The 23712-nt window shown below is 55.1% G+C and overlaps 1 protein-coding gene across 1 annotated transcript in view; it reads right to left on the bottom strand.

Annotated features, from left to right (window-relative positions):
• Positions 1-23712, bottom strand: part of DNAAF9 (dynein axonemal assembly factor 9) — a 117280-nt gene that overhangs the window by 34372 nt on the left and 59196 nt on the right. The window contains exons 11-21 of the mRNA XM_077280307.1: positions 16748-16829; positions 14834-14870; positions 12245-12332; positions 10869-10945; positions 8948-8992; positions 8594-8639; positions 5246-5357; positions 4635-4705; positions 4378-4428; positions 2704-2791; positions 2442-2545 (exon numbers count right to left, since the gene is read on the bottom strand). Of these exons, the coding sequence (XP_077136422.1) occupies positions 2442-2545; positions 2704-2791; positions 4378-4428; positions 4635-4705; positions 5246-5357; positions 8594-8639; positions 8948-8992; positions 10869-10945; positions 12245-12332; positions 14834-14870; positions 16748-16829 (801 nt within the window). The remainder of the gene's footprint in view (positions 1-2441; positions 2546-2703; positions 2792-4377; positions 4429-4634; positions 4706-5245; positions 5358-8593; positions 8640-8947; positions 8993-10868; positions 10946-12244; positions 12333-14833; positions 14871-16747; positions 16830-23712) is intronic.

The raw sequence follows: 23712 nt of genomic DNA, 5'->3' as shown, positions 1-23712 counted from the left end.
AATACACGGGCGATGAGTTATTATTAATACTTATAATGTCTACCACTCATAAAGCTCACACACCTTAGGCTATGGATTCTTTTAGAACAATCAAGGTTCAACTTGTTAAAGTTTTATACTTTAATACAAAAATGTTCAGTGCTTACAGTAAGAAAAGTTATAAAAATATGATAATAAAGACATACAACTTATGCAAAACAGTATAAAAATAAACAGGAGAAAAATTACAGAAATTATCTAACTGGTAGTTTGCTTTCTGTTCCCTGAGGGTGGGGTTAATGGAGTTGGTGGAACACATCAGCTTCTCAGGCTGCCCTCACATGTGAACAAGTTGTTAGGTATACAGATCTAATGTATAGCTTTGGTCTGGAGGTCAGGTTTCTAGACCAGCCCCTCAAGTTAATATCATAATTGCTTGTTTTTTTTATTGGACCACGGCCGCGCTACCAATGAATATATTATTTTCTCTTGAGATCCTTTGTGTAAAAGTTCTCAGAGATACCATCAGGCCGCAATTAACATCTCTCTTCCAAGAGCTAGGAGGTGTCAAATGTTTCCTTTCTTCTTGGCTTCCAGCAGGACCCCCTGGTGAGATTGGAGACAGAAGTCTACTTGTCTCAGGAAAGTACATATTAACAACTGGGTGCGACCTGCAGCTTTTCAGGACAGATGTTACATTATTGCCAGTGACACAATAAGGCCATGTTCACACTTTGCGGTTTTTACCGCGGATCCGCGGCGATTTTGATGCTGCGGGTCCGCAGCAGTTTCCATTGCGTTTACATTAACATGTAAACCCTATGGAAACCGCAAACCGCAGTGCACATGCTGCGGGAAAAACCGCGCAGAAACGCAGCTGTTTACAACCCGCAGCATGTCACTTCTTTGTGCAGAATCGCAGCGATTCTGCACCCATAGAAATGCATTGTCCCGCTTACTTCCCGCATGGGGCTGTGCCCACGATGCGGGAAGTAAGCGGATAATGTGCGGTTGCTACCCGGGGTGGAGGAGAGGAGACTCTCCTCCAGGCCCTGGGAAGCATAAATAGTGTAAAAAAAAAAGAATTAAAATAAAAAATGATGCTATACTCACCTCTCAGCGCTGCACGCGGCCGTCCGGTCAGGGTTGCTGTGCGAGCAGGGCCTGAGATGACGTCGCGGTCACATGACCGTGACGTCACAAAGGTCCTTCTCGGCACAGCATCTTTGGAACCGGAGCGCCGCGTGCAGCGCTGAGGAGATCGGGACATCAGAGGGTGAGTATAAACCAATTTTTAACATTACTATTGATGCTGCATATTGCTGCATATGCAGCATCAATAGTATAGGAGTAATCCCGCAGCGGAAATCGCAAAACAAACCGCGATAAATCTGCAGGGATAACCGCAGCGGTTTTGCCCTGCAGATTTATCAATTCCGCTGCGGGAGAACCCGCAGAGCACGCCGCAAAGTGTGCACACAGCCAAAATGTCTGTGAAGGTCTTTCTATGTGTAAAAGCCTAATTTATAGAGTCAACCCGGGGGTCAGATTTCCAGACCAGCCTCTCCGGTTAATATTCTAATCCTTGGTTTGTGACTGGATCCTGGCTATTTTACCAATGAATACATTATTTTTCTGTGAACACTCTTCCTGCAATCTTTCTTTCTCAGAGTAAATGCAGTGTCAGGCGGCAATTTGACGTCTTCCCTTCAAAGGTACTAGGAGGTGTGAAGTGTTTCCAATTCTTTGTGTGTTCTCAGGACATCCCCCCTGGGGTCATACATCCATACACATATATGTTTCACTACACCAGGAAATTAGACTGCAAGTCCTGAGTGACCGCCATCTTTGTACAGCGCCGGGGATTACGTTAGAGCAATATAAGGCGTCCATGGGTACATTGTGTAATAAATGTCCCGTCCGTCCCCCGTGACAATGTCTCACCTCGCTTTCTTATCTCGCACACTGACACTGTGCCCTGACTATAAATATCCACCTTGTGCGCTAGTGACCACAATGGCAGGAAGGTCAGCGTCTGCCACGGATGGAAGAGAGGAGATATAATCTGGAGGATGGGGGGCCGGGAGAGCACACAATGGCCGCTGCTGTGTGCAGCAAATATACAGTTCCTATTGAGACTATTGTCAGAGAGCAAAAAAAAAGTCCAGGGGCTGCGGGTACAGTGGGGGGCAGCGGGCACAGATGGGGGGCAGCGGGCACAGATAGGGGGCTGTGCTGACTGCACCGGAGGGTAATTCAATGGTTTCAGGTTCATCAGGGAGACTGATCCCAGCCTCCTTCACATGAGGACGGCTCTGTAGGGATTTAGTATGAGGCCGGTTTGGCTCCTCAGACCCGAGGCTGCTCTGCTACTTGCACCTGTAATGGGGGGCGCACAAGTTGCGCCCACAGTATGGTGGACCCACACTGGAGAAACTCATTATTTGCTGCACGATACTTACACCATCGTAAAACTTTGCGGAGGTCATGTGACTTCTCGATACGGTCACGCTCCCGTAACTGGGGTGAACGAACAGGAGGCCGTCCGAGAAGAAATGCAATTTACCTAAGGAGAGAGAAATCACACAGTGGGACAAGGAAATCACCATCCGCGGCCTCCATGTAATGTGCCGTGTGCACCAATAATGCATGGACAGCTCGTCTATTAAAGGCACTGTGATGGGACACTCCCTTTAAGCACTGGGATGTATGCTCTCGGATTACCTTCCTCGGGGGAGACGTGCTGGCTGCTGGAGCACATGTACGCCCCGTCACCGCCGCACAGGAAGCCACCCAGAAACGATTCTTGTTCCTGCAACACAACAGTCGCCAGTTATACAAGCGCCACCACCGCACCATGTTACATCTGCAGTGACCGTGCGCTAGGCAGCGGCTGGCGGACCCCGCTGTCCTCATACTAGGAGATCCCACTGACCACACCGTACGGCGACCACACCGTACGGCGGCCTCACTCCGGACTGACAGTACTGGAGCAGAACCCACCACTGTGTGTACAACAGAAATGTAACTTTTTTCCTTCTGTCCAGTTTCTTCAGGGACACACTGTACCCATATACGACCACGCCGCACTGACTGACAGCTGCACTGACGCATTGTAGAGCCGGCTGTCAGTCAGTGTCGGGCGTGATTACAGTCGTCGCTCTCTTTGCTGTGACTGTCGCCGCTCTGTGCACACTTCTGACTGACAGCTGGCTGTGCACTGATGCCGGCTGTCCGTCAGTGTCGGGCGTGATTACAGACACTGCTCTCTTTGCTGTGACTGTCGCCGCTCGGTGCACACTTCTGACTGACAGCTGGCTGTGCACTGATGCCGGCTGTCCGTCAGTGTCATGCATGATCACAGCAGCGGCTCTCTTTGCTGTGACCGTCACCGCTCCGTGCACACTTCTGACTGACAGCTGGCTGTGCACTGATGCCGGCTGTAAGTCAGTGTCGGGCGTCATTACATGATTACACCTGCCGCTCTCTTTGCTGTGACTGTCACTGCTCGGTGCACACTTCTGACTGACAGCTGGCTGTGCACTGATGCCGGCTGTCCGTCAGTGTCGGACGTGATCACAGCAGCAGCTCTCTTTGCTGTGACCGTCACCGCTCCGTGCACACTTCTGACTGACAGCTGGCTGTGCACTGATGCTGGCTGTCAGTCAGTGTCGGGTGTGATCACAGCAGCGGCTCTCTTTGCTGTGACTGTCACCGCTCCGTGCACACTTCTGACTGACAGTTGGCTGTGCACTGATGCTGGCTGTCAGTCAGTGTCGGGTGTGATCACAGCAGCGGCTCTCTTTGCTGTGACTGTCACTGCTCCGTGCACACTTCTGACGGACAGCTGGCTGTGCACTGATGCTGGCTGTCAGTCAGTGTCGGGTGTGATCACAGCAGCGGCTCTCTTTGCTGTGACTGTCACTGCTCCGTGCACACTTCTGACGGACAGCTGGCTGTGCACTGATGCTGGCTGTCAGTCAGTGTCGGGTGTGATCACAGCAGCGGCTCTCTTTGCTGTGACTGTCACCGCTCCGTGCACACTTCTGACTGACAGCTGGCTGTGCACTGATGCTGGCTGTCAGTCAGTGTCGGGTGTGATCACAGCAGAGGCTCTCTTTGCTGTGACTGTCACCGCTCCGTGCACACTTCTGACTGACAGCTGGCTGTGCACTGATGCTGGCTGTCAGTCAGTGTCGGGTGTGATCACAGCAGAGGCTCTCTTTGCTGTGACTGTCACCGCTCCGTGCACACTTCTGACTGACAGCTGCTGGCTCCTGTGTGAAATAACGCTGATTTTCTCCCTTTTGCCGCACTCTCATTACAGTGTAAGGGTCCCTCTGACTCCTCACACACCCAGAGCAGCCCTGGCCCCAGGCGTCGGACGTCTCTTCTCACCTTCACAGTATTCACAGCTTTCTCAGACAGTTTTACTTCAGTCTCATCCACCTATGGGGGCGAAAGTAAAGTGTAAATAAATAAAATGGCGTCTAAAAAATGATATGTTTAAGGCTTTTTGCACTGCGCACTGGGCAGGCAGTGGGCCCCCAATTAATCCCTGCGCTCAGGCTACAGTGAAGCATTGCATGTGACCCATTAAACTGAACGCGCTCCGTGTAATCCCCAGCCCCATGTTGTTCAGACGCAGCACTCACCAGCCATGACGTAAAGCGAGGCACGGCTGCCGTCAGGATGAGGTAGCTGGTGTCCGATGGGAGAGCTCCGTCTGCGGAGGAGAGGAGACAAGGAGTCACGCCTGTGTTCTCTGCAGGTCTCTCCCGACACACTGCATCTGCCATAAATTGTGATGTGAGGACCACGATGACCCCGCCGGCGTGCACCGTGACTGGAGGTGGTGTGTGTACAGTCACCAGCACATCCACGGGTGTCACCTCCCCACCCGTACTCCTGACCTGGCTCCTACACAAAGCACAGCAGCCTCACGTGTGGCCCCGTCTCTGCACGCCCGGGGCGGGGGCGACGCTCACGCTTCTATGTTTACACCATCTAACCCACATCCTGTACATCACCGGGGCGTACGGAGGCACCGAAAGAGGACGCACCAGAATAAATAGTCACACCCCAGACAATAAACATCTGTGCGGACCACCCACCTGTGGGCACAGACCTGTGCAAAAATGTGCCCGATCGGCCCCCAGGCTGTGCCCCAATACACGGCCCCGGCGGCCTCCATTACCAGTGACGTGTGCTGTCTATCCTGACGCTGTCAATGATTTATGGGAAATACAGACAAAAGTAAGTGAACCTTTGTCTCTGACAAGTATGTCTGACGTCAGAAACGACTCGGAGAAAACCACAGATCCCAGATTTCCTCTGCCGCCTTGCAGGTCAGGAATGTCGTAGACCGTCATGGACGCCTGGAAGACAAGTACAGAGGGATGAGAGAGCAATCAGAGAGCGCTGCAATACGGGAGCGGTGTGTGCACGGGGGAAGCTGCGGCGTGTGTGCACGTGGGGGAAGCTGCGGCGTGTGTGCACGGGTGGGAAGCTGCAGCGTGTGTGTGCGGAGGGAAGCTGCGGCGTAGGTGCATGGGGGGGAAGCTGCGTCGTGTGTGTGCGGAGGGAAGCTGCGGAGTGTGTGCACAGGGAAAGCTGCGTCGTGTGTGTACGGGGGAAGCTGCGGCATGTGTGCATGGGGGGAAGCTGCGGGTGTGCACACGTGGGGAAGCTGCGGCGTAGGTGCACGGGGGAAAGCTGCGCCGTGTGTGCACGACGGAAGCTGCGGCGTATGGGCACGGGGGGAAGGTGCGGCGTGTGTGCACGGGAGAAGCTGCGGCGTGTGTGCACGGGGGGAAACTGCAGCGTGTGTGCACGGGCGGGAAGCTGCGGAGCATGTGAGCGGGCGGGAAGGTGCGGCGTATGTGCATGGGGAAGCTGCGGCGTGTGCGCACGGGGGGAAGGTGCGGTGTATATGCACGGGGGGAAGGTGCGGCGTATGTGCACGGGGGGAAGCTGCGGCGTATGTGCACGAGGGGGAAGGTGCGGCGTATGTGCACGGGGGGGAAGGTGCGGCGTATGTGCACGGGGGGAAGCTGCGGCGTGTGTGCACAGGGGGAAGCTGCGGCGTGTGTGCACGGGGGGGAAGCTGCGGCGTGTGTGCACGGGGGGGGGAAGCTGCGGCGTGTGTGCACGGGGGGGGGAAGCTGCGGCGTGTGTGCGCGGGCGGGAAGCTGCGGCGCATGTGCGCGGGCGGGAAGGTGCGGCGTATGTGCATGGGGGGAAGGTGCGGCGTATGTGCATGGGGGGAAGGTGCGGCGTATGTGCACGGGGGGAAGCTGCGGCGTGTGTGCACGGGGAAGCTGCGGCGTGTGCGCACGGGGGGAAGGTGCGGTGTATATGCACGGGGGGAAGGTGCGCCGTATGTGCACGGGGGGAAGCTGCGGCGTATGTGCACGGGGGGAAGCTGCGGCGTGTGTGCATGGGGAAGCTGCGGCGTGTGCGCACGGGGGGAAGGTGTGGGGTATATGCACGGGGGGAAGGTGCGGCGTATGTGCACGGGGGGAAGCTGCGGCGTATGTGCACGGGGGGGAAGGTGCGGCGTATATGCACGGGGAGAAGGTGCGGCGTATGTGCACGGGGGGAAGCTGCGGCGTGTGTGCACAGGGGGAAGCTGCGGCGTGTGTGCACGGGGGGGGGGAAGCTGCGGCGTGTGTGCACGGGGGGGGAAGCTGCGGCGTTTGTGCACGGGCGGGAAGCTGCGGCGCATGTGCGCGGGCGGGAAGGTGCGGCGTATGTGCATGGGGGGAAGGTGCGGCGTATGTGCACGGGGGGAAGGTGCGGCGTATGTGCACGGGGGGAAGCTGCGGCGTGTGTGCACGGGGAAGCTGCGGCGTGTGCGCACGGGGGGAAGCTGGGGCGTGTGTGCACGGGGGGAAGCTGGGGCGTGTGTGCACGGGGGGAAGCTGGGGCGTGTGTGCACGGGGGGAAGGTGCGGCGTATGTGCACGGGGGAAGCTGCGGCGTGTGTGCACGGGGGGAAGCTGCGGCGTGTGTGCATGGGGGGGGAAGCTGCGGCGTGTGTGCACGGGGGGGGGGGAAGCTGCGGCGTGTGTGCACGGGGGGGGGAAGCTGCGGCGTGTGTGCACAGGGGGAAGCTGCGGCGTGTGTGCACGGGGGGGAAGCTGCGGCGTGTGTGCACGGGGGGGGGAAGCTGCGGCGTGTGTGCACGGGGGGGGGAAGCTGCGGCGTGTGTGCGCGGGCGGGAAGCTGCGGCGCATGTGCGCGGGCGGGAAGGTGCGGCGTATGTGCATGGGGGGAAGGTGCGGCGTATGTGCATGGGGGGAAGGTGCGGCGTATGTGCACGGGGGGAAGCTGCGGCGTGTGTGCACGGGGAAGCTGCGGCGTGTGCGCACGGGGGGAAGGTGCGGTGTATATGCACGGGGGGAAGGTGCGCCGTATGTGCACGGGGGGAAGCTGCGGCGTATGTGCACGGGGGGAAGCTGCGGCGTGTGTGCATGGGGAAGCTGCGGCGTGTGCGCACGGGGGGAAGGTGTGGGGTATATGCACGGGGGGAAGGTGCGGCGTATGTGCACGGGGGGAAGCTGCGGCGTATGTGCACGGGGGGGAAGGTGCGGCGTATATGCACGGGGAGAAGGTGCGGCGTATGTGCACGGGGGGAAGCTGCGGCGTGTGTGCACAGGGGGAAGCTGCGGCGTGTGTGCACGGGGGGGGGGAAGCTGCGGCGTGTGTGCACGGGGGGGGAAGCTGCGGCGTTTGTGCACGGGCGGGAAGCTGCGGCGCATGTGCGCGGGCGGGAAGGTGCGGCGTATGTGCATGGGGGGAAGGTGCGGCGTATGTGCACGGGGGGAAGGTGCGGCGTATGTGCACGGGGGGAAGCTGCGGCGTGTGTGCACGGGGAAGCTGCGGCGTGTGCGCACGGGGGGAAGCTGGGGCGTGTGTGCACGGGGGGAAGCTGGGGCGTGTGTGCACGGGGGGAAGCTGGGGCGTGTGTGCACGGGGGGAAGCTGGGGCGTGTGTGCACGGGGGGAAGGTGCGGCGTATGTGCACGGGGGAAGCTGCGGCGTGTGTGCACGGGGGGAAGCTGCGGCGTGTGTGCATGGGGGGGGAAGCTGCGGCGTGTGTGCACGGGGGGGGGGGAAGCTGCGGCGTGTGTGCACGGGGGGGGGAAGCTGCGGCGTGTGTGCACAGGGTGGGAAGCTGCAGCAGGTGTGCACGGGGAGGAGCGGCAGCACTCCGGTTTCAGTCACGGGGATGAGACGATGCAGGTTTAGCGGCTCTGCACTGGGGTCGGCTGTCAGTCAGTGCTGGCGCGTGGCGTGGAGGTGCGGTTACAACCGCTTGTAAGGGACTTACACCCCCACTGATCAGCAGTTTGCAAAACAGCACAGCTCCATTATGTGTGCAGTGGCCACTCCTGGTACTGCAGCTCAGCTCTTATGGCAGTGACTAGGAGCAGACATGCAACACGGAGAGCGGCCACTACACAGATGGTGGCGCTGCGTTGTTTACATGCAGCATTCTCCCGAGCAGCCACGGCTCATTAATGGTGTCAGACCACAAATTATCTGATTTTTTAAGCCTGAAAAAATCCTTTTAGATCATGCCACAGAAATCTGACATTGAGCCGGACTTACAGATTTAATTAAGTCTGTGCTGTCCTCATGGTCCAACGGGACGATCCTAAAGGAGAAAAAGTAGGAGTAAGTCTATAACCCTGCATCAGAGGTGACCTCCGCTTGCTGTCAGTGAATGTGACTCTCCCTGTATAACATTCAGCAGTGGCCACGTCCGCCTCTCACCCATCTACACAGGCTGCTGCATTCAGCGCATGGACAATCCCTCAGCTGCATCTGTCAGTGCCTGCTGGTAGCTGTAGTGCCCCCACAGCCGTAGACTGATGCATTAGGACAGGAGGATGTGAGCTGCTGCTGAGTGTACATTGCAGACTGATACACTGTGACAAACTCCCACCTCAACATAATAATTACCTGCCCAGACTGTTCACAGCTTCCATCTGAAATGATACTTTGGACCTAAAACAAAACGTAGAGGGTAGATTAGAGCGGAGATCAGAGTGGAGATAACAACAGAGATCGGAGGGGAGATCGGAGGGGAGATCGGACGGGAGGTCGGAGGGGAGGTCGGAGGGGAGGTCGGAGGGGAGGTCGGAGGGGAGGTCGGAGGGGAGGTCGGAGGGGTGGTCGGAGGGGAGATCGGAGGGGAGATCGGAGCGGAGATCGGAGCGGAGATCGGAGCGGAGATCGGAGGGGAGATCGGAGGGGAGATCGGAGGGGAGATCGGAGGGGAGATCGGAGGGGAGATCGGAGGGGAGATCGGAGGGGAGATCGGAGGGGAGATCGGAGGGGAGATCGGAGGGGAGATCGGAGGGGAGATCGGAGGGGAGATCAGAGGGGAGATCAGAGGGGTGGTCAGAGGGGTGGTCAGAGGGGTGGTCAGAGGGGTGGTCAGAGGGGAGATCAGAGCGGAGATCAGAGCGGAGATCAGAGCGGAGATCAGAGCGGAGATCAGAGCGGAGATCAGAGCGGAGATCAGAGCGGAGATCAGAGCGGAGATCAGAGCGGAGATCAGAGCGGAGATCAGAGCGGAGATCAGAGGGGAGATCAGAGGGGAGATCAGAGGGGAGATCAGAGGGGAGATCAGAGGGGAGATCAGAGCGGAGATCAGAGCGGAGATAACAACGGAGATCGGAGGGGAGATCGGAGGGGTGGTCGGAGGGGAGATCAGAGGGGAGATCAGAGGGGAGATCAGAGGGGAGATCAGAGGGGAGATCAGAGGGGTGATCAGAGGGGTGGTCAGAGGGGTGGTCAGAGGGGTGGTCAGAGGGGTGGTCAGAGGGGTGGTCAGAGGGGTGGTCAGAGGGGTGGTCAGAGGGGAGATCAGAGGGGAGATCAGAGCGGAGATCAGAGGGGAGATCAGAGCGGAGATCAGAGCGGAGATCAGAGCGGAGATCAGAGCGGAGATCAGAGTGGAGATCAGAGCGGAGATCAGAGCGGAGATCAGAGCGGAGATCAGAGGGGTGGTCAGAGGGGAGATCAGAGGGGAGATCAGAGCGGAGATCAGAGCGGAGATCAGAGTGGAGATAACAACGGAGATCGGAGGGGAGATCGGAGGGGTGGTCGGAGGGGAGATCAGAGGGGAGGTCAGAGGGGAGATCAGAGGGGAGGTCAGAGGGGAGATCAGAGGGGAGATCAGAGGGGAGGTCAGAGGGGAGGTCGGAGGGGAGGTCGGAGGGGATGTCGGAGGGGAGGTCGGAGGGGAGATCGGAGGGGAGATCGGAGGGGAGATCGGAGGGGAGGTCGGAGGGGAGATCGGAGGGGAGATCGGAGGGGAGATCGGAGGGGAGGTCGGAGGGGAGGTCGGAGGGGTGGTCGGAGGGGAGATCGGAGGGGAGATCGGAGCGGAGATCGGAGGGGAGATCGGAGGGGAGATCGGAGGGGAGATCGGAGGGGAGATCGGAGCGGAGATCGGAGGGGAGATCGGAGGGGAGATCGGAGGGGAGATCGGAGGGGAGATCGGAGGGGAGATCGGAGGGGAGATCAGAGCATTGCAGTATTATAATGGTTATTGTGTCACAGAGAAGCAGGCGCAGCAATCACTGAAAAGCATGATAAACTCTGTGTCCCTGCAGCCACTACCAGAGGGCGCTCACTACAGACAGATCCCACACAGAACTCAATGACAGACCTGACAACATCAGGGAATGTGGGAAATAACGGCACAGAATATGGACATGGACACAATCATTAGAGGACACCCCTCCCCCGCCACTCAAGGGGACGAGCCCGGCCACTGTCGCCAGCCATGTTTCCTGCTACTTCAGCACTAAATCACAGGAAAACACGGAGCAATTAATGAACCTGCAAAATGGGAGGAAAACATGAAACGAACCTTAGGGCGGCTTTCATCTGAGCGAGATTAAAGGAGTCCAGCAGCGTCCACAGACTGAGCTCCGCAGCTTCCTTCGCCTGTGGAAAAACGAGACAGGAGGTCACGGGGCGGGCCGAGACAGGACGACACAGGGCGGGCCGAGAGGTCACGGAGCGGGCCGAGAAGGGAGGTCACAGGGTGGGCCGAGACAGGACGACACGGGGCGGGCCGAGAAGGTCACGGAGCGGGCCGAGAAAGGAGGTCACGGGGCGGGCCGAGACAGGACGACACGGGGCGGGCCGAGACAGGACGACACGGGGCGGGCCGAGAAGGTCACGGAGCGGGCCGAGAAAGGAGGTCACGGGGCGGGCCGAGACAGGAGGTCACGGGGCGGAGGCCGAGACGGGAGGTCACGGGGCGGAGGCCGAGACGGGAGGTCACGGGGCGGAGGCCGAGACGGGAGGTCACGGGGCGGAGGCCGAGACGGGAGGTCACGGGGCGGAGGCCGAGACGGGAGGTCACGGGGCGGAGGCCGAGATGGGAGGTCACGGGGCGGAGGCCGAGACGGGAGGTCACAGGGCGGGCTGAGACGGGAGGTCACAGGGCGGGCCGAGACTGGAGGTCACGCGGTCGGCCGAGACGAAGGTCTCAAGAGTTCTGAGCGGCGACGGACGCTGAAAATTAATGCATCCCCACTGCCGGGGCCTCCACAATTGTGAGCCGCTCTCAGGTGGTGAAAGGGCAACTTATTCTAAAAGTCTCTCCAAGAAGTTCAATGCAATCTGCTGCCCTCTGTTATCAGCCACTTCAGGCTAAGGAGGGGCTGACAGTAAGACAGTAAAATCTACTAATGACCAACTATGGACAGTCATTACACAGCCTGCACCCTCCAGGAGCCTCCTGAGCTTTCCTGTTATTTCACAGTGCTAATCCCCCGCCCGTTATTAGGTGGATTATATAGCTGTAACTCCGCAGGACGGCGGCAGATTGTCGGCCGCGTTCACACACATTTACCACCGCAGCTTTAGAGGTACGAGGCTGGACGTGACGAGACGTAAAACGCTGTGTGACTGGGACTCAGAACATATAATTCCCATAACCCCCATGTGGACGCCATGATCCCGTCTTCAGCCACACCTATGATCTGCAGCTGTTGTGCAGGCTCTCCATGCATGTGTGGTGACTGTGACACATGTAGCTGCGGAGCCGGACAGCTGATCGGTCGGCACGCTCCATGTATCAGGGTTCCCGCTGCAGTGTATGCAGTAAGTGCTATAGCTTGCCAAATAAGCAGGGACCCGAGCAAATTTGCTCAACACTAATTACAACCCCCATCGTGGCCGACAGCTGTAGGCCTCAGCCCCAAGGGGTAGGTGCTGACCCAATATGGTAGATACCTTGGAAAAACTGGAATGCTTGACGTAATTTGCGATCCCTGTAAGAACGGCCTCCACCGCTGCGGCGTAGATCTGTGACAGCAGGGTGCTAGACGGGAAATCAGACAAGTTATTGAGAGGTCACATTACAGGAGCCGGTAGATCAGGCGCCATGTGCAATGATCGGCTGTACGAGTGATGGGTGGCCGGTCATTAACTCTTCGTTAATAGGACGGCTCTGTGTCCGTAGAATATAATTGTGATCGGCAGCACGTCCTGTCTACACCAGCGAGGTGCTGCCGACAATGACCATTTCACCTCCGATCACTCTTCATACGAGCAGTTTTGATGGCTGAATATATCTAACAATCACTAGTCCCCAATGATCGGCTGGGGAGGGAGCCGGCCCTGTAACAGCGCAGAAATGGCTACTGATGGGTGCGTGTGACCAGGACAGATGTGGACGGCTGTAACCAGAGCCGGACTCCTCCGGGGCAGAGGACGGAGGAGGAGTAGTTACAGGTGCACTGTGCATCGCTGCAGGGGCCGAGCACAAGCCCAAGCACGACGGCTTATCGGAGACATTCCCGGGCGTCTCTACACACTGCACGCAGCGTCACCGGGGCCTCACAGGGGAGCAGTGTTTGGGCAAAGGAGTCCATGTATGAAGCTGGAGAAGAATGACAGTCTCTAAAGCAGCAGCACAGGACACTGCTCAGTGGTATTTCTGCTATCGGGTAGTCCAGAGAAGGAGGCGACAGCGGGAGAGGGCAGAGGCGTGAAAGGCGACCGGCGGGAGAGAGGACCGGAGGGAGAGGGCAGAGGCGGGAGAGGCGACCGGCGGGAGAGGGAAGAGGCGGGAGAGGCGACCGGCGGGAGGGGGAAGAGGGGACCGGTGGGAAAGGGCAGAGGCGACTGGAGGGAGAGGCGACAGGCGGGAGAGGGAAGAGGCGGGAGAGACGACCGGCAGGAGAGGGGGACCGGCGGGAGAGGGGATCGGCGGGAGAGGGGATCGGCGGGAGAGGGCAGAGGCGACCGGCGGGAGAGGCGACTGGCGGGAGAGGGAAGAGGTGGGAGAGGGGACCGGCGGGAAAGGGCAGAGGCGACTGGAGGGAGAGGCGACAGGCGGGAGAGGGAAGAGGCGGGAGAGGCGACCGGCAGGAGAGGGGGACCGGCGGGAGAGGGGATCGGCGGGAGAGGGCAGAGGCGACCGGCGGGAGAGGCGACCGGCGGGAGAAGGGGAGAGGCGACCGGCGGGAGAAGGGGAGAGGCGACCGGCATGAGAGGCGACCGGCGTGAGAGGGAAGAGGCGGGAGAGGGCAGAGGCGGGAAAGGCGACCGGCAGGAGAGGGGAGATGCGGAAGAGGCGACGGCGGGAGAAGGCAGAGGCGACTGGCGTGAGAGGCGACTGGCGTGAGAGGTGACCGGCGGGAGAGGCGACCAGCGGGAGAGGGGAGAGGCGAAGGGCGGAAGGGGGAGAGGCGGAAGGAGGAAAGGCAGAAGGGAGAAGAGGCGGAAGGGGGGAGAGGCAGAAGGGGGGGGGAGAGGCGACTGGCGGAAAGGCGAGCGGCAGAAGGGGGGAGAGGCGACCGGCGGGAGAGGCGACCTGCGGAAGGGGGGAGAGGCGGAAGGGGGGAGAGGCGGAAGGGAGGAGGAGGAAGGGAGGAGAGGCGGAAGGGAGGAGAGGCGGAAGGGAGGAGAGGCGGAAGGGAGGAGAGGCGGAAGGGAGGAGAGGCGACCGGCGGAAGGGAGGAGAGGCGACCGGCGGAAGGGAGGAGAGGCGACCGGCGGAAGGGAGGAGAGGCGACCGGCGGAAGGGTGGAGAGGCGACCGGCGGAAGGGAGGAGAGGCGACCGGCGGAAGGGAGGAGAGGTGACTGGCGGAAGGGGGGAGAGGCGACCGGCGGAAGGGGGGGAGAGGCGACTGGCGGAAGGGGGGAGAGGCGACCGGCGGAAGGGGGGAGAGGCGACAGGCGGAAGGGGGGAGAGGCGACCGGCAGAAAGGTGGAGAGGCGACCGGCAGAAGGGGGGAGAGGCGAACGACAAAAGAGGTGACAGACAAAAAAAGAGCCGTCCCACGCAGAAGGTGACCCATGTAGAAGGCGACTACGCTGGCTGTAGCTTCCTGATTTATCTAATGCTCTCGTATAAACCAGGTGAAGATGACGCTCCATTACCGTGGGGTATTTTATAGACGCCTGACAACCTTCTTGCTCAATTTAACTTTTACAGAAAAGGCACCCTACACTGAGTCACAGGGGTGAGTGTATTCAGCACAGGGTCCCATCTACAGAAGGTCAGCGATGGGCTTACACGTGTTGATCACAATGTGCACTAAGACCTCTAGTTTACCTATGTAGCAAGAATGGGACATGTAATGTCGGCTGGGGAGCCGCAGGACGGGGCTGGGATAAGCCGGGGGATACAGTGCACCACACAGGAGGGCATGGATCCAGGGGACAGATTATGTGGTGATGAGCAGCCGACACAACAGGAGCCCAAACACAGCAGGCATAATAACGAGGGTAGATGTTAGAGAGCACACAGTACACACAGTGCTGGAGGAGCACCCAGCCTCCCGATAACAGATCTGCCCATACAGGACACTTACATTTGCTCATTTTTCTTGTGAGTTTCATTATCATGACCTAGAATGAGGAAGAAGAAAAAAAGTGAAACTTCTTGTGTTACAAGTGACGATAAAGCAAAGCTTACCTATGTAGTAACATGGAGCGATGCTACAGACGGGAGAACGCTGGGGATCAGGACTAACACTAATACTGCCCAGATCATTCCCAGTAATGGCCTCCAGCACTGGTGATCTACACTGGGATTACACACCTCTCATACACTGTCCTCTCTAGCAGTCTGATCTTATTGTAAAAGTGGCTATTACCCACCCAAAATTATCACCGGAGCCGAGAAAAAACATCTGCAGGACCCTGGGCCAGCGGCCATACTTGTCTGCAGGGCCCTGAGCCAGCGGCCATACATGTCTGCAGGACCCTGGGCCAGCGGCCATACTTGTCTGCAGGGCCCTGAGCCAGCGGCCATACTTGTCTGCAGGGCCCTGAGCCAGCGGCCATACTTGTCTGCAGGACCCTGGGCCAGCGGCCATACTTGTCTGCAGGACCTTGGGCCAGCGGCCATACTTGTCTGCAGGACCTTGGGCCAGCGGCCATACTTGTCTGCAGGACCTTGGGCCAGCGGCCATACATGTCTGCAGGGCCCTGAGCCAGCGGCCATACATGTCTGCAGGACCCTGAGCCAGCGGCCATACTTGTCTGCAGGGCCCTGAGCCAGCGGCCATACTTGTCTGCAGGACCTTGGGCCAGCGGCCATACATGTCTGCAGGACCCTGAGCCAGCGGCCATACTTATCTGCAGGACGCTGGGCCAGCGGCCATACTTGTCTGCAGGACCCTGGGCCAGCAGACATACTTGTCTGCAGGACCCTGGGCCAGCGGCCATACTTGTCTTCAGGACCCTGGGCCAGCGGACATACTTGTCTGCAGGGCCCTGAGCCAGCGGCCATACTTGTCTGCTGGACCCTGGGCCAGCGGCCATACTTGTCTGCAGGACCTTGGGCCAGCGGCCATACATGTCTGCAGGACCCTGGGCCAGAGGACATACTTGTCTGCAGGACCCTGGGCCAGAGGACATACTTGTCTGCAGGACCCTGGGCCAGCGGCCATACTTGTCTGCAGGACCCTGGGCCAGCGGCCATACTTGTCTGTAGGACCCTGGGCCAGAGGTCATACTTGTCTGCAGGACCCTGGGCCAGAGGCCATACTTGTCTGCAGGACCCTGGGCCAGCGGCCATACTTGTCTGCAGGACCCTGGGCCAGCGGCCATACTTGTCTGCAGGGCCCTGGGCCAGAGGTCATACCTGTCTGCAGGACCCTGGGCCAGAGGCCATACTTGTCTGCAGGACCCTGGGCCAGCGGCCATACTTGTCTGCAGGACCCTGGGCCAGCGGCCATACTTGTCTGCAGGGCCCTGGGCCAGAGGTCATACCTCTGCAGGACCCTGGGCCAGCGGCCATACTTGTCTGCAGGACCCTGGGCCAGAGGCCATACTTGTCTGCAGGACCCTGGGCCAGCGGCCATACTTGTCTGCAGGACCCTGGGCCAGCGGCCATACTTGTCTGCAGGGCCCTGGGCCAGAGGTCATACCTGTCTGCAGGACCCTGGGCCAGCGGCCATACTTGTCTGCAGGACCCTGGGCCAGCGGCCATACTTGTCTGCAGGGCCCTGGGCCAGAGGTCATACCTGTCTGCAGGACCCTGGGCCAGCGGCCATACTTGTCTGCAGGGCCCTGGGCCAGAGGTCATACCTGTCTGTAGGGCCCCGGGCCAGCGGCCATACATGTCTGCAGGACCCTGGGCCAGCGGCCATACTTGTTTGCAGGACCCTGGACCAGGGAACACACTTGTAGTCCAGGACCACAGAAGCTCCTCCTACAGGACTGCGCCATGTTATGAATCACAACATACAGAAAAGTGACAGAGAAAGCAGGAAGCCCACCTAAGTAAGGGACATGGGTGGTCCCAAAGAAGTACGTCCGGGAACAAGCTAAGGGGCCTTTAGGAGAGATGCACTGAGCCACCTGCAAAGACAAATCGCATCTGAGTATACACACACAACTAAACAGTATACACAGATACAATACAGTGGCTTGCGATAGTATACACACCCTTAGTTTTCTTCATGTTTTCCTACCTCACAACATGGAATTTCACTTTTTCTTTTGAGGATTTGCATCAGTTCATGTAAAGAACATGCCGACAACTGTGAACATTTCTTCGTTTTTTATTGTGAAGCAAACAACAAATAGGACACAATTCGCCCCCTAAAGTCAGTACTTTGTGGAGCCTCCTTTTGTGGCGATTACAGCTGCCAGTCCCTTTGGATAAGTCTCTATGAGCTTTCCACATCTCACCACTGGGATTATTGCCCATTCCTCAAGGCAAAACTGTTCCAGCTCCTTCAGATTAGATGTTTCCTATCCTGGACACCGATCTTCACGTCTAACCACAGATTCTCCATTGGATTAAGGTTTTGTCTTTGACTCGTAAACTCCAAAACATTTACGTTTCTGCTTAACCACGCTAGTGTTCTTTTAGCAGTATGCTTTGGGTCATTGTCTGGATGGAAATGAAGCTCCATTCCAGACCCAAATCACTGACAGACTGAAACAAGTTTTGTCATAAATATCCCTGTATTTCTCTCCATTCATCTTACCCCTAGACTCAGATCATTTTCCCTGTCACAACATCCCCACAGTATAATGCTGCCACCACCATGTTTCACTGTGGGGATGGTGTTATAGGGGTGATGACTTGTGTTGGTTTGGCGCCAGACATAACATTTATCTTGGTGACTAAAAAGATAAATTTTAGTCTCATCTGACCGTAGCACTTCCTTCGTACATTTGGGGAGTCTCCCACGTCTTTTTCTGTGTAAGTAAAGGCTTTTTTCTGCCCATTCTTCCATAAAGGCCACCTCTATGGAGTGTACGGCTTATTGTGGTCGTATGGACAGATACTCCAGTCTCTGCTTGTGAACTCTGCAGCTCCTTTAGGGTTACCTTTGGCCTCTGTGCTTCCTCCCTGATTAATGCCCTCCTTGCCCAGGCTGAGAGTTTTTGTGAGCGCCCTCTCTTGGCAGGATTGTTGTGGTACCATGTTCTTTCCATTTGATGATAATAGATGTGAAGGTGCTAAGGGTATCATCAGAGATTGGGATATTATATATATATTTTTTTTAATAACCCAACCCTGACTTGTACTTAACAACTCTGTCCCTGACTTGTTTGGAGATCTCCTCGCTCTTCATGGTGTTGTTTGGAGATCTCCTTGGTCTTGTTTGGAGATCTCTCTTCGTGGTGTTGGCTGGAGATCTCCTTGCTCTTCATGGTGGTGTTTGGAGAGCTCCTTGGTCTTCATGGTGAAGCTTTGGAGATCTCATGGGTCTTCATGGTGTTGTTTGGAGATCTCCTTGGTCTTCATCGTGTTGTTTGGAGATCTCCTTGGTCTTCATGGTGTTGTTTGGAGATCTCCTTGGTCTTCATGGTGTTGTTTGGAGATATCCTTGGTCTTCATGGTGTTGTTTGGAGATCTCCTTGGTCTTCATGGTGTTTGGATATCTCCTTGCTCTTCATGGTGTTGTTTGGAGATCTACAAATAAATAAACAAATATCACTGGCGCTCACCACTTATGTCCGCCGAACAAATCGAAATGGACCAAGAAAACTCCCAGCTGCTGGTATCCACAGAAATGGCGCCCCTTCTGTAAGATAACTAATACATATAACAACTGATACCGCGCTTGGGAACAGATCAGGAGGGAAGGGGGGGGGGGGGAAAAGAGAGCTACCCCTAAATGTGAAAATGTAGCCAGACTAAGAAAATGTACAACAAAGAACAAAACTATCCACTGTACTTAATCACAAGTCGAATAGATAACTACTCATACTGTCAAGCTGCTTGCTTACTCACAAACAATGCATGTGCACCGGTAAGTATATACACTCCCGCAGGAGTAACCAAAAATGTCCGTATACTACCAGAATAATGACATATGTGTGCTACAATGACTACAAGAGATAATGGTTCTTACCATATAGGGGTGTAGTTGTGGGATGATGGCTGTATTGACAGGCTTTCACCTCGCTGTTCGTAGTGGATACCGGAAATGGTGTGCGGCGCCTCACCGCTGCACGCGGTAGGTGTATAGGTAGGATAACCTGTGAGTGGCACCTTGAGAGTAGGTGCACGGCTGTTCGTGCCGCCTGGATAGATGCCAGGTGTAATTGTTCAGTGCAGAGCCAGGGAACGTCCCGGCCGAAGACGTCCCTGGTTGTACTGAAAGAAAAAAATGGCCGCCGCTGACAAGCAGCGTGTGACGTCACTGACCAACGGAGCCTCACTAGGACCAAAAAAGCTGACCGACGCGTTTCGAAGGGAAAGCGCCCTTCTTCATCAGGGTTACAGCCTGATGAAGAAGGGCGCTTTCCCTTCGAAACGCGTCGGTCAGCTTTTTTGGTCCTAGTGAGGCTCCGTTGGTCAGTGACGTCACACGCTGCTTGTCAGCGGCGGCCATTTTTTTCTTTCAGTACAACCAGGGACGTCTTCGGCCGGGACGTTCCCTGGCTCTGCACTGAACAATTACACCTGGCATCTATCCAGGCGGCACGAACAGCCGTGCACCTACTCTCAAGGTGCCACTCACAGGTTATCCTACCTATACACCTACCGCGTGCAGCGGTGAGGCGCCGCACACCATTTCCGGTATCCACTACGAACAGCGAGGTGAAAGCCTGTTAATACAGCCATCATCCCACAACTACACCCCTATATGGTAAGAACCATTATCTCTTGTAGTCATTGTAGCACACATATGTCATTATTCTGGTAGTATACGGACATTTTTGGTTACTCCTGCGGGAGTGTATATACTTACCGGTGCACATGCATTGTTTGTGAGTAAGCAAGCAGCTTGACAGTATGAGTAGTTATCTATTCGACTTGTGATTAAGTACAGTGGATAGTTTTGTTCTTTGTTGTACATTTTCTTAGTCTGGCTACATTTTCACATTTAGGGGTAGCTCTCTTTCCCCCCCCCCCCCTTCCCTCCTGATCTGTTCCCAAGCGCGGTATCAGTTGTTATATGTATTGTTTGGAGATCTCCTTGGTCTTCATGGTGTTGTTTGGAGATCTCCTTGGTCTTCATGGTGTTTGGATATCTCCTTGCTCTTCATGGTGTTGTTTGGAGATCTCCTTGGTCTTCATGGTGTTGTTTGGAGATCTCCTTGCTCTTCATGGTGTTGTTTGGAGATCTCCTTGGTCTTCATGGTGTTTGGAGATCTCCTTAAACTTCATGGTGTTGTTTGGAGATCACATTGGTCTTCATGGGGTTGTTTGGAGATACAGACAAAGATGTGACACTTAGATTGCTCACAGGGGGACATTCTGTCACTAAGCATGGGATTTTTAGAGGTTTCATAGCAAAAGAAGTGAAAACATATGTACGGGCCAATTTTTAGTTATTTGATCCCAACAATTTAATGCATGCCTACGTATTTGTCACTCTGATGTACCACACACAAATTGGATAAAAAAATATTTAGACACAGGTTGTGTGAAGGAAGAAATTAAGAAAATCTCCATTTTTGTGCTTTTCGACTCCATTTTGTTGTTTTGATATAAATTTTGTTACCGTGAAGGATCACTTTAAATCCTCCCTCAACAGTTGGTGCCGAAACCCGGGATCCAAGCAGGAACGCCTCTGCCCCCCGGAGGACAACAAGACAAAGGACCCTCGGACCAGACGCAGGCACTGGAAAATTGGGACTGATCATCCCCCACAACAACCACGGTAAGTTGGCAGTTATACTGTCCAGACTGACCGTTTGGTGTGGTTTTCCTGTGTTTGTTGCTGCAAAGAGGATCTGAGGTTTGTCCCCGGAGGTGGGATGATTCTAGGGTGGAATCATATAGAGGTGTAGTTCCGTTGGAAGCCCAGTGCTTGAACCGTACCTCATAAGGGACGGACACCCCGGATTAACCAGTGATGTAATTCTCTTTACAGTCAAAATACCCTGAATTCCTGATCACTGTTAGAATCAGGAGCGGTGAGGTGATCGAAGATTGGGTAGGATGCGTAACTCAGGAATACATAGATATATATGTGTATGTCCAGGGGCGTCCGGAGGGGTTAAGTCTGAGACGCCCTCCTCCTTTCACTGAGGTGATCGAAGATGGGTAGGATGCATAACTCAGGAATATATTGATTTAAATATTTCCAGGGGTGTCCGGAGGGTTGAGTCTAAGACGCCCTCCTCCTTTCACTGAGTACCGCGATTTTGGGTTGTCCTAGCGGGGGACAGGTAAAGACCCTGAGTGGAATAGGCCACACAGCTGCTCTGGTAACTATACACGACTAAAAAGGGGTATTTCGCTTTAAAGGAGAATCAGTTCGTGGAAGAAGAAGACTTTGAATTGTGTGATAAAAATTTGATATTGTTAGCCCAAAGAAGGGAAAAGAAATCTGTCAGGAATGCAGGGAAAATATTCTCAATCTGGTATGTGAATTGTGCGATGAAGATTTTGTAGAAATTAATTAAGTCTAAGAACTGCTGTGATTCTGTTTCTGTGTTTGTCTTTAAAATATCCGATGGACGGGGTCGAGCAGCTGCGCTATTGTTTTCCTCCTTTCTCTGTGTAGAGGAATGCTGTGATCCTCTCCTGTTACTGCCCCCTCCTTACCAGAATGTGGCTGCATTCCAAGGTTTCTCTGTATTTTCTTGGTGTAGATTACGCGCTGGTAGATTTGTGTTCTGTTTAAGGTGACAATATTGTTTTGAAGTACAAAGAAATATTATAATCTGGAAAATTGAAGGTGAAATCTAGTGTCTAGTTTTAGAAGGAAATTTGTAAGTGACTGGTAAAAGCAAGTTGAATGGTTGATATATAGCAAATTGAGGATCAACAGAGAAAGTGAATTCTAGTTGTTTTTGTTACCGTTACGTTGAAAAAGGAAAGTTGTCTACTCCTATGATAAAGTCTGGATGTTTTGTGGTACCGGAAGGAATTGAGAAAGTCCCTGCTTGATGATAAGGTCCCTCCCCAGGAAATCAAGCCTCTTCTCCCGACCGTAAGCTCTGTGGGTTGCCAAAACTTAGTGCGCCTCCACCCTATGATCCGGCTGCGTGGATCTGTGATGTATGCGGAGTTACTAATTCCCAGTGTAGAGAGGTCCATTACAATTGTGAAGCAAAGAAGACCCGGAGTTGTAGCCCCCACCTTTCCCTTGCTAAACGCTGACAGCCCCCCCTGACAGCCCCCCTTTTCACAGCTGCAAGGACGAAGCTTCATTCCTTATCAGAGTTCAGCCCCTGCCCTCCCCACCTTACACAAATCTAGTCTCATACTAAGATATCCCTTTTAACCCTGTCTGGGAATCTCCCTCCCCAGCCCCATGTCAATTCTCAGATCAAGAGCTTGTTTTAATTAGAGTAGATAACAGACCCAATAAATATACTTTTATAAAACCTATCCCTGTGGGACCCTTCCCTGAAGTTACTGCTCAGTTCGTAATCTCTCCCTTATGTCCGGTAAATTTACTGGGGGCAGATTTATTATTACAGTTCCGCTCCAGAATACAATTCCAAGATGATGGTCCTGATGGACCCAGATTCTCCCCCAATAATGCCTGTAGAACCAGTAAAAGTGTTTCTCAAACCTGGTGCCCCTTTTTCTAAAGTCCATCAATACCCTTTGAAATATGATCAGGAGCAGTGTCTCAAGGGGCAAATACAAATGTTATTCGATAATGGTGCCCTGATACCCTGTGTTTCCCCATGTAACACACCCTTGTTTCCCGTTAAGAAAAAGACCCCACCCGGCCAACCCCTTGTGTACCGGCTGGTACAAGATCTACAGGCATTTAATGCAGTTACTGTTCCAGAAACTCCGGTGGTGTCTAAGCCACATACTCTTTTGTCCCAGATATCTCAGGATGCTGCTTGGTTCATGGTTATCGATCTTGCCAATGTCTTCTTCAGCATTCCATTACACCCAGATTGCCAGTTCTGTTTGCATTCATTTATCAGGGATGACAATTGATGTGGACAGTTATGCCAAGGGGGGGCCAGTCATAGCCCAAGAGTGTCAGGCCTACCTTGCCACTTATGGCCCCTTGCAAACAGGAGAGACTATGGCCACCCCACACGATGTATATAGTATCCTTGATCAAGTACAATCTGGCCACATGTCCATGGCTGGACAGCTGCGACTTCAGTGTGCTATTCTCATGCCTACTAATGTGATTTTAAAAAGGTGCGCTGTCCTGAACCCCGCTACTCTTCCCCTAGTTCCTATGGATCCAAAGGGGGGAGGAGTAGGTGACATAAAAAAGGACACTCTTTCTTTCTAGAATGGATCCAGAGGAACAAGATTAGGTTTCCAAACCACATGATTGTCTAGAATTGATGTCTCAGGAAACGGCTGGTCTCTAGTGTGCCTATTCTAATGCTGATTTTGAGCTTTTTGTAGATGGATCCCGTCACCAAGATGACCAAGGACGCTTCTGTACCAGATATGCTGTGGTCTCAGAACATGAGGTAATCAAGGCAGAGTCAATGCCAGCTCATATGTGTGCACAAGCAAACTAGCAGAAGGTAAGACTGTAAATATCTACACTGATTCCAGGTATGCTTTTGGCATTACACGGTTATGGGCCTATCTGGAGAGCCAGGGCTTTCCTGACAGCAAATGGCCACCCCTTTAAATATGCTGAGGCAGTCCAGCAACTTATGAATGCACTACAGCTTCCCACCCAAACAGGCATCATAAAGGTAAAGGCACATAGCAAAGGCACTGATGGATGGACAAAAAGGGTAACGCACTGCAGCAAGCACTCCTGTGGCCTCTCAAGTACATCACCTAGACACCCCACCATCTCCACTTGTGTTGAAAGACATCTTAGCC

Source organism: Ranitomeya variabilis, chromosome 1 (genome assembly GCF_051348905.1).
Source record: "Ranitomeya variabilis isolate aRanVar5 chromosome 1, aRanVar5.hap1, whole genome shotgun sequence".
Classification (NCBI taxonomy): Eukaryota; Metazoa; Chordata; class Amphibia; order Anura; family Dendrobatidae; genus Ranitomeya; species Ranitomeya variabilis.
Note: the sequence above shows the minus strand (reverse complement) of the source record. Positions and strands in the feature narration are given on the sequence as shown.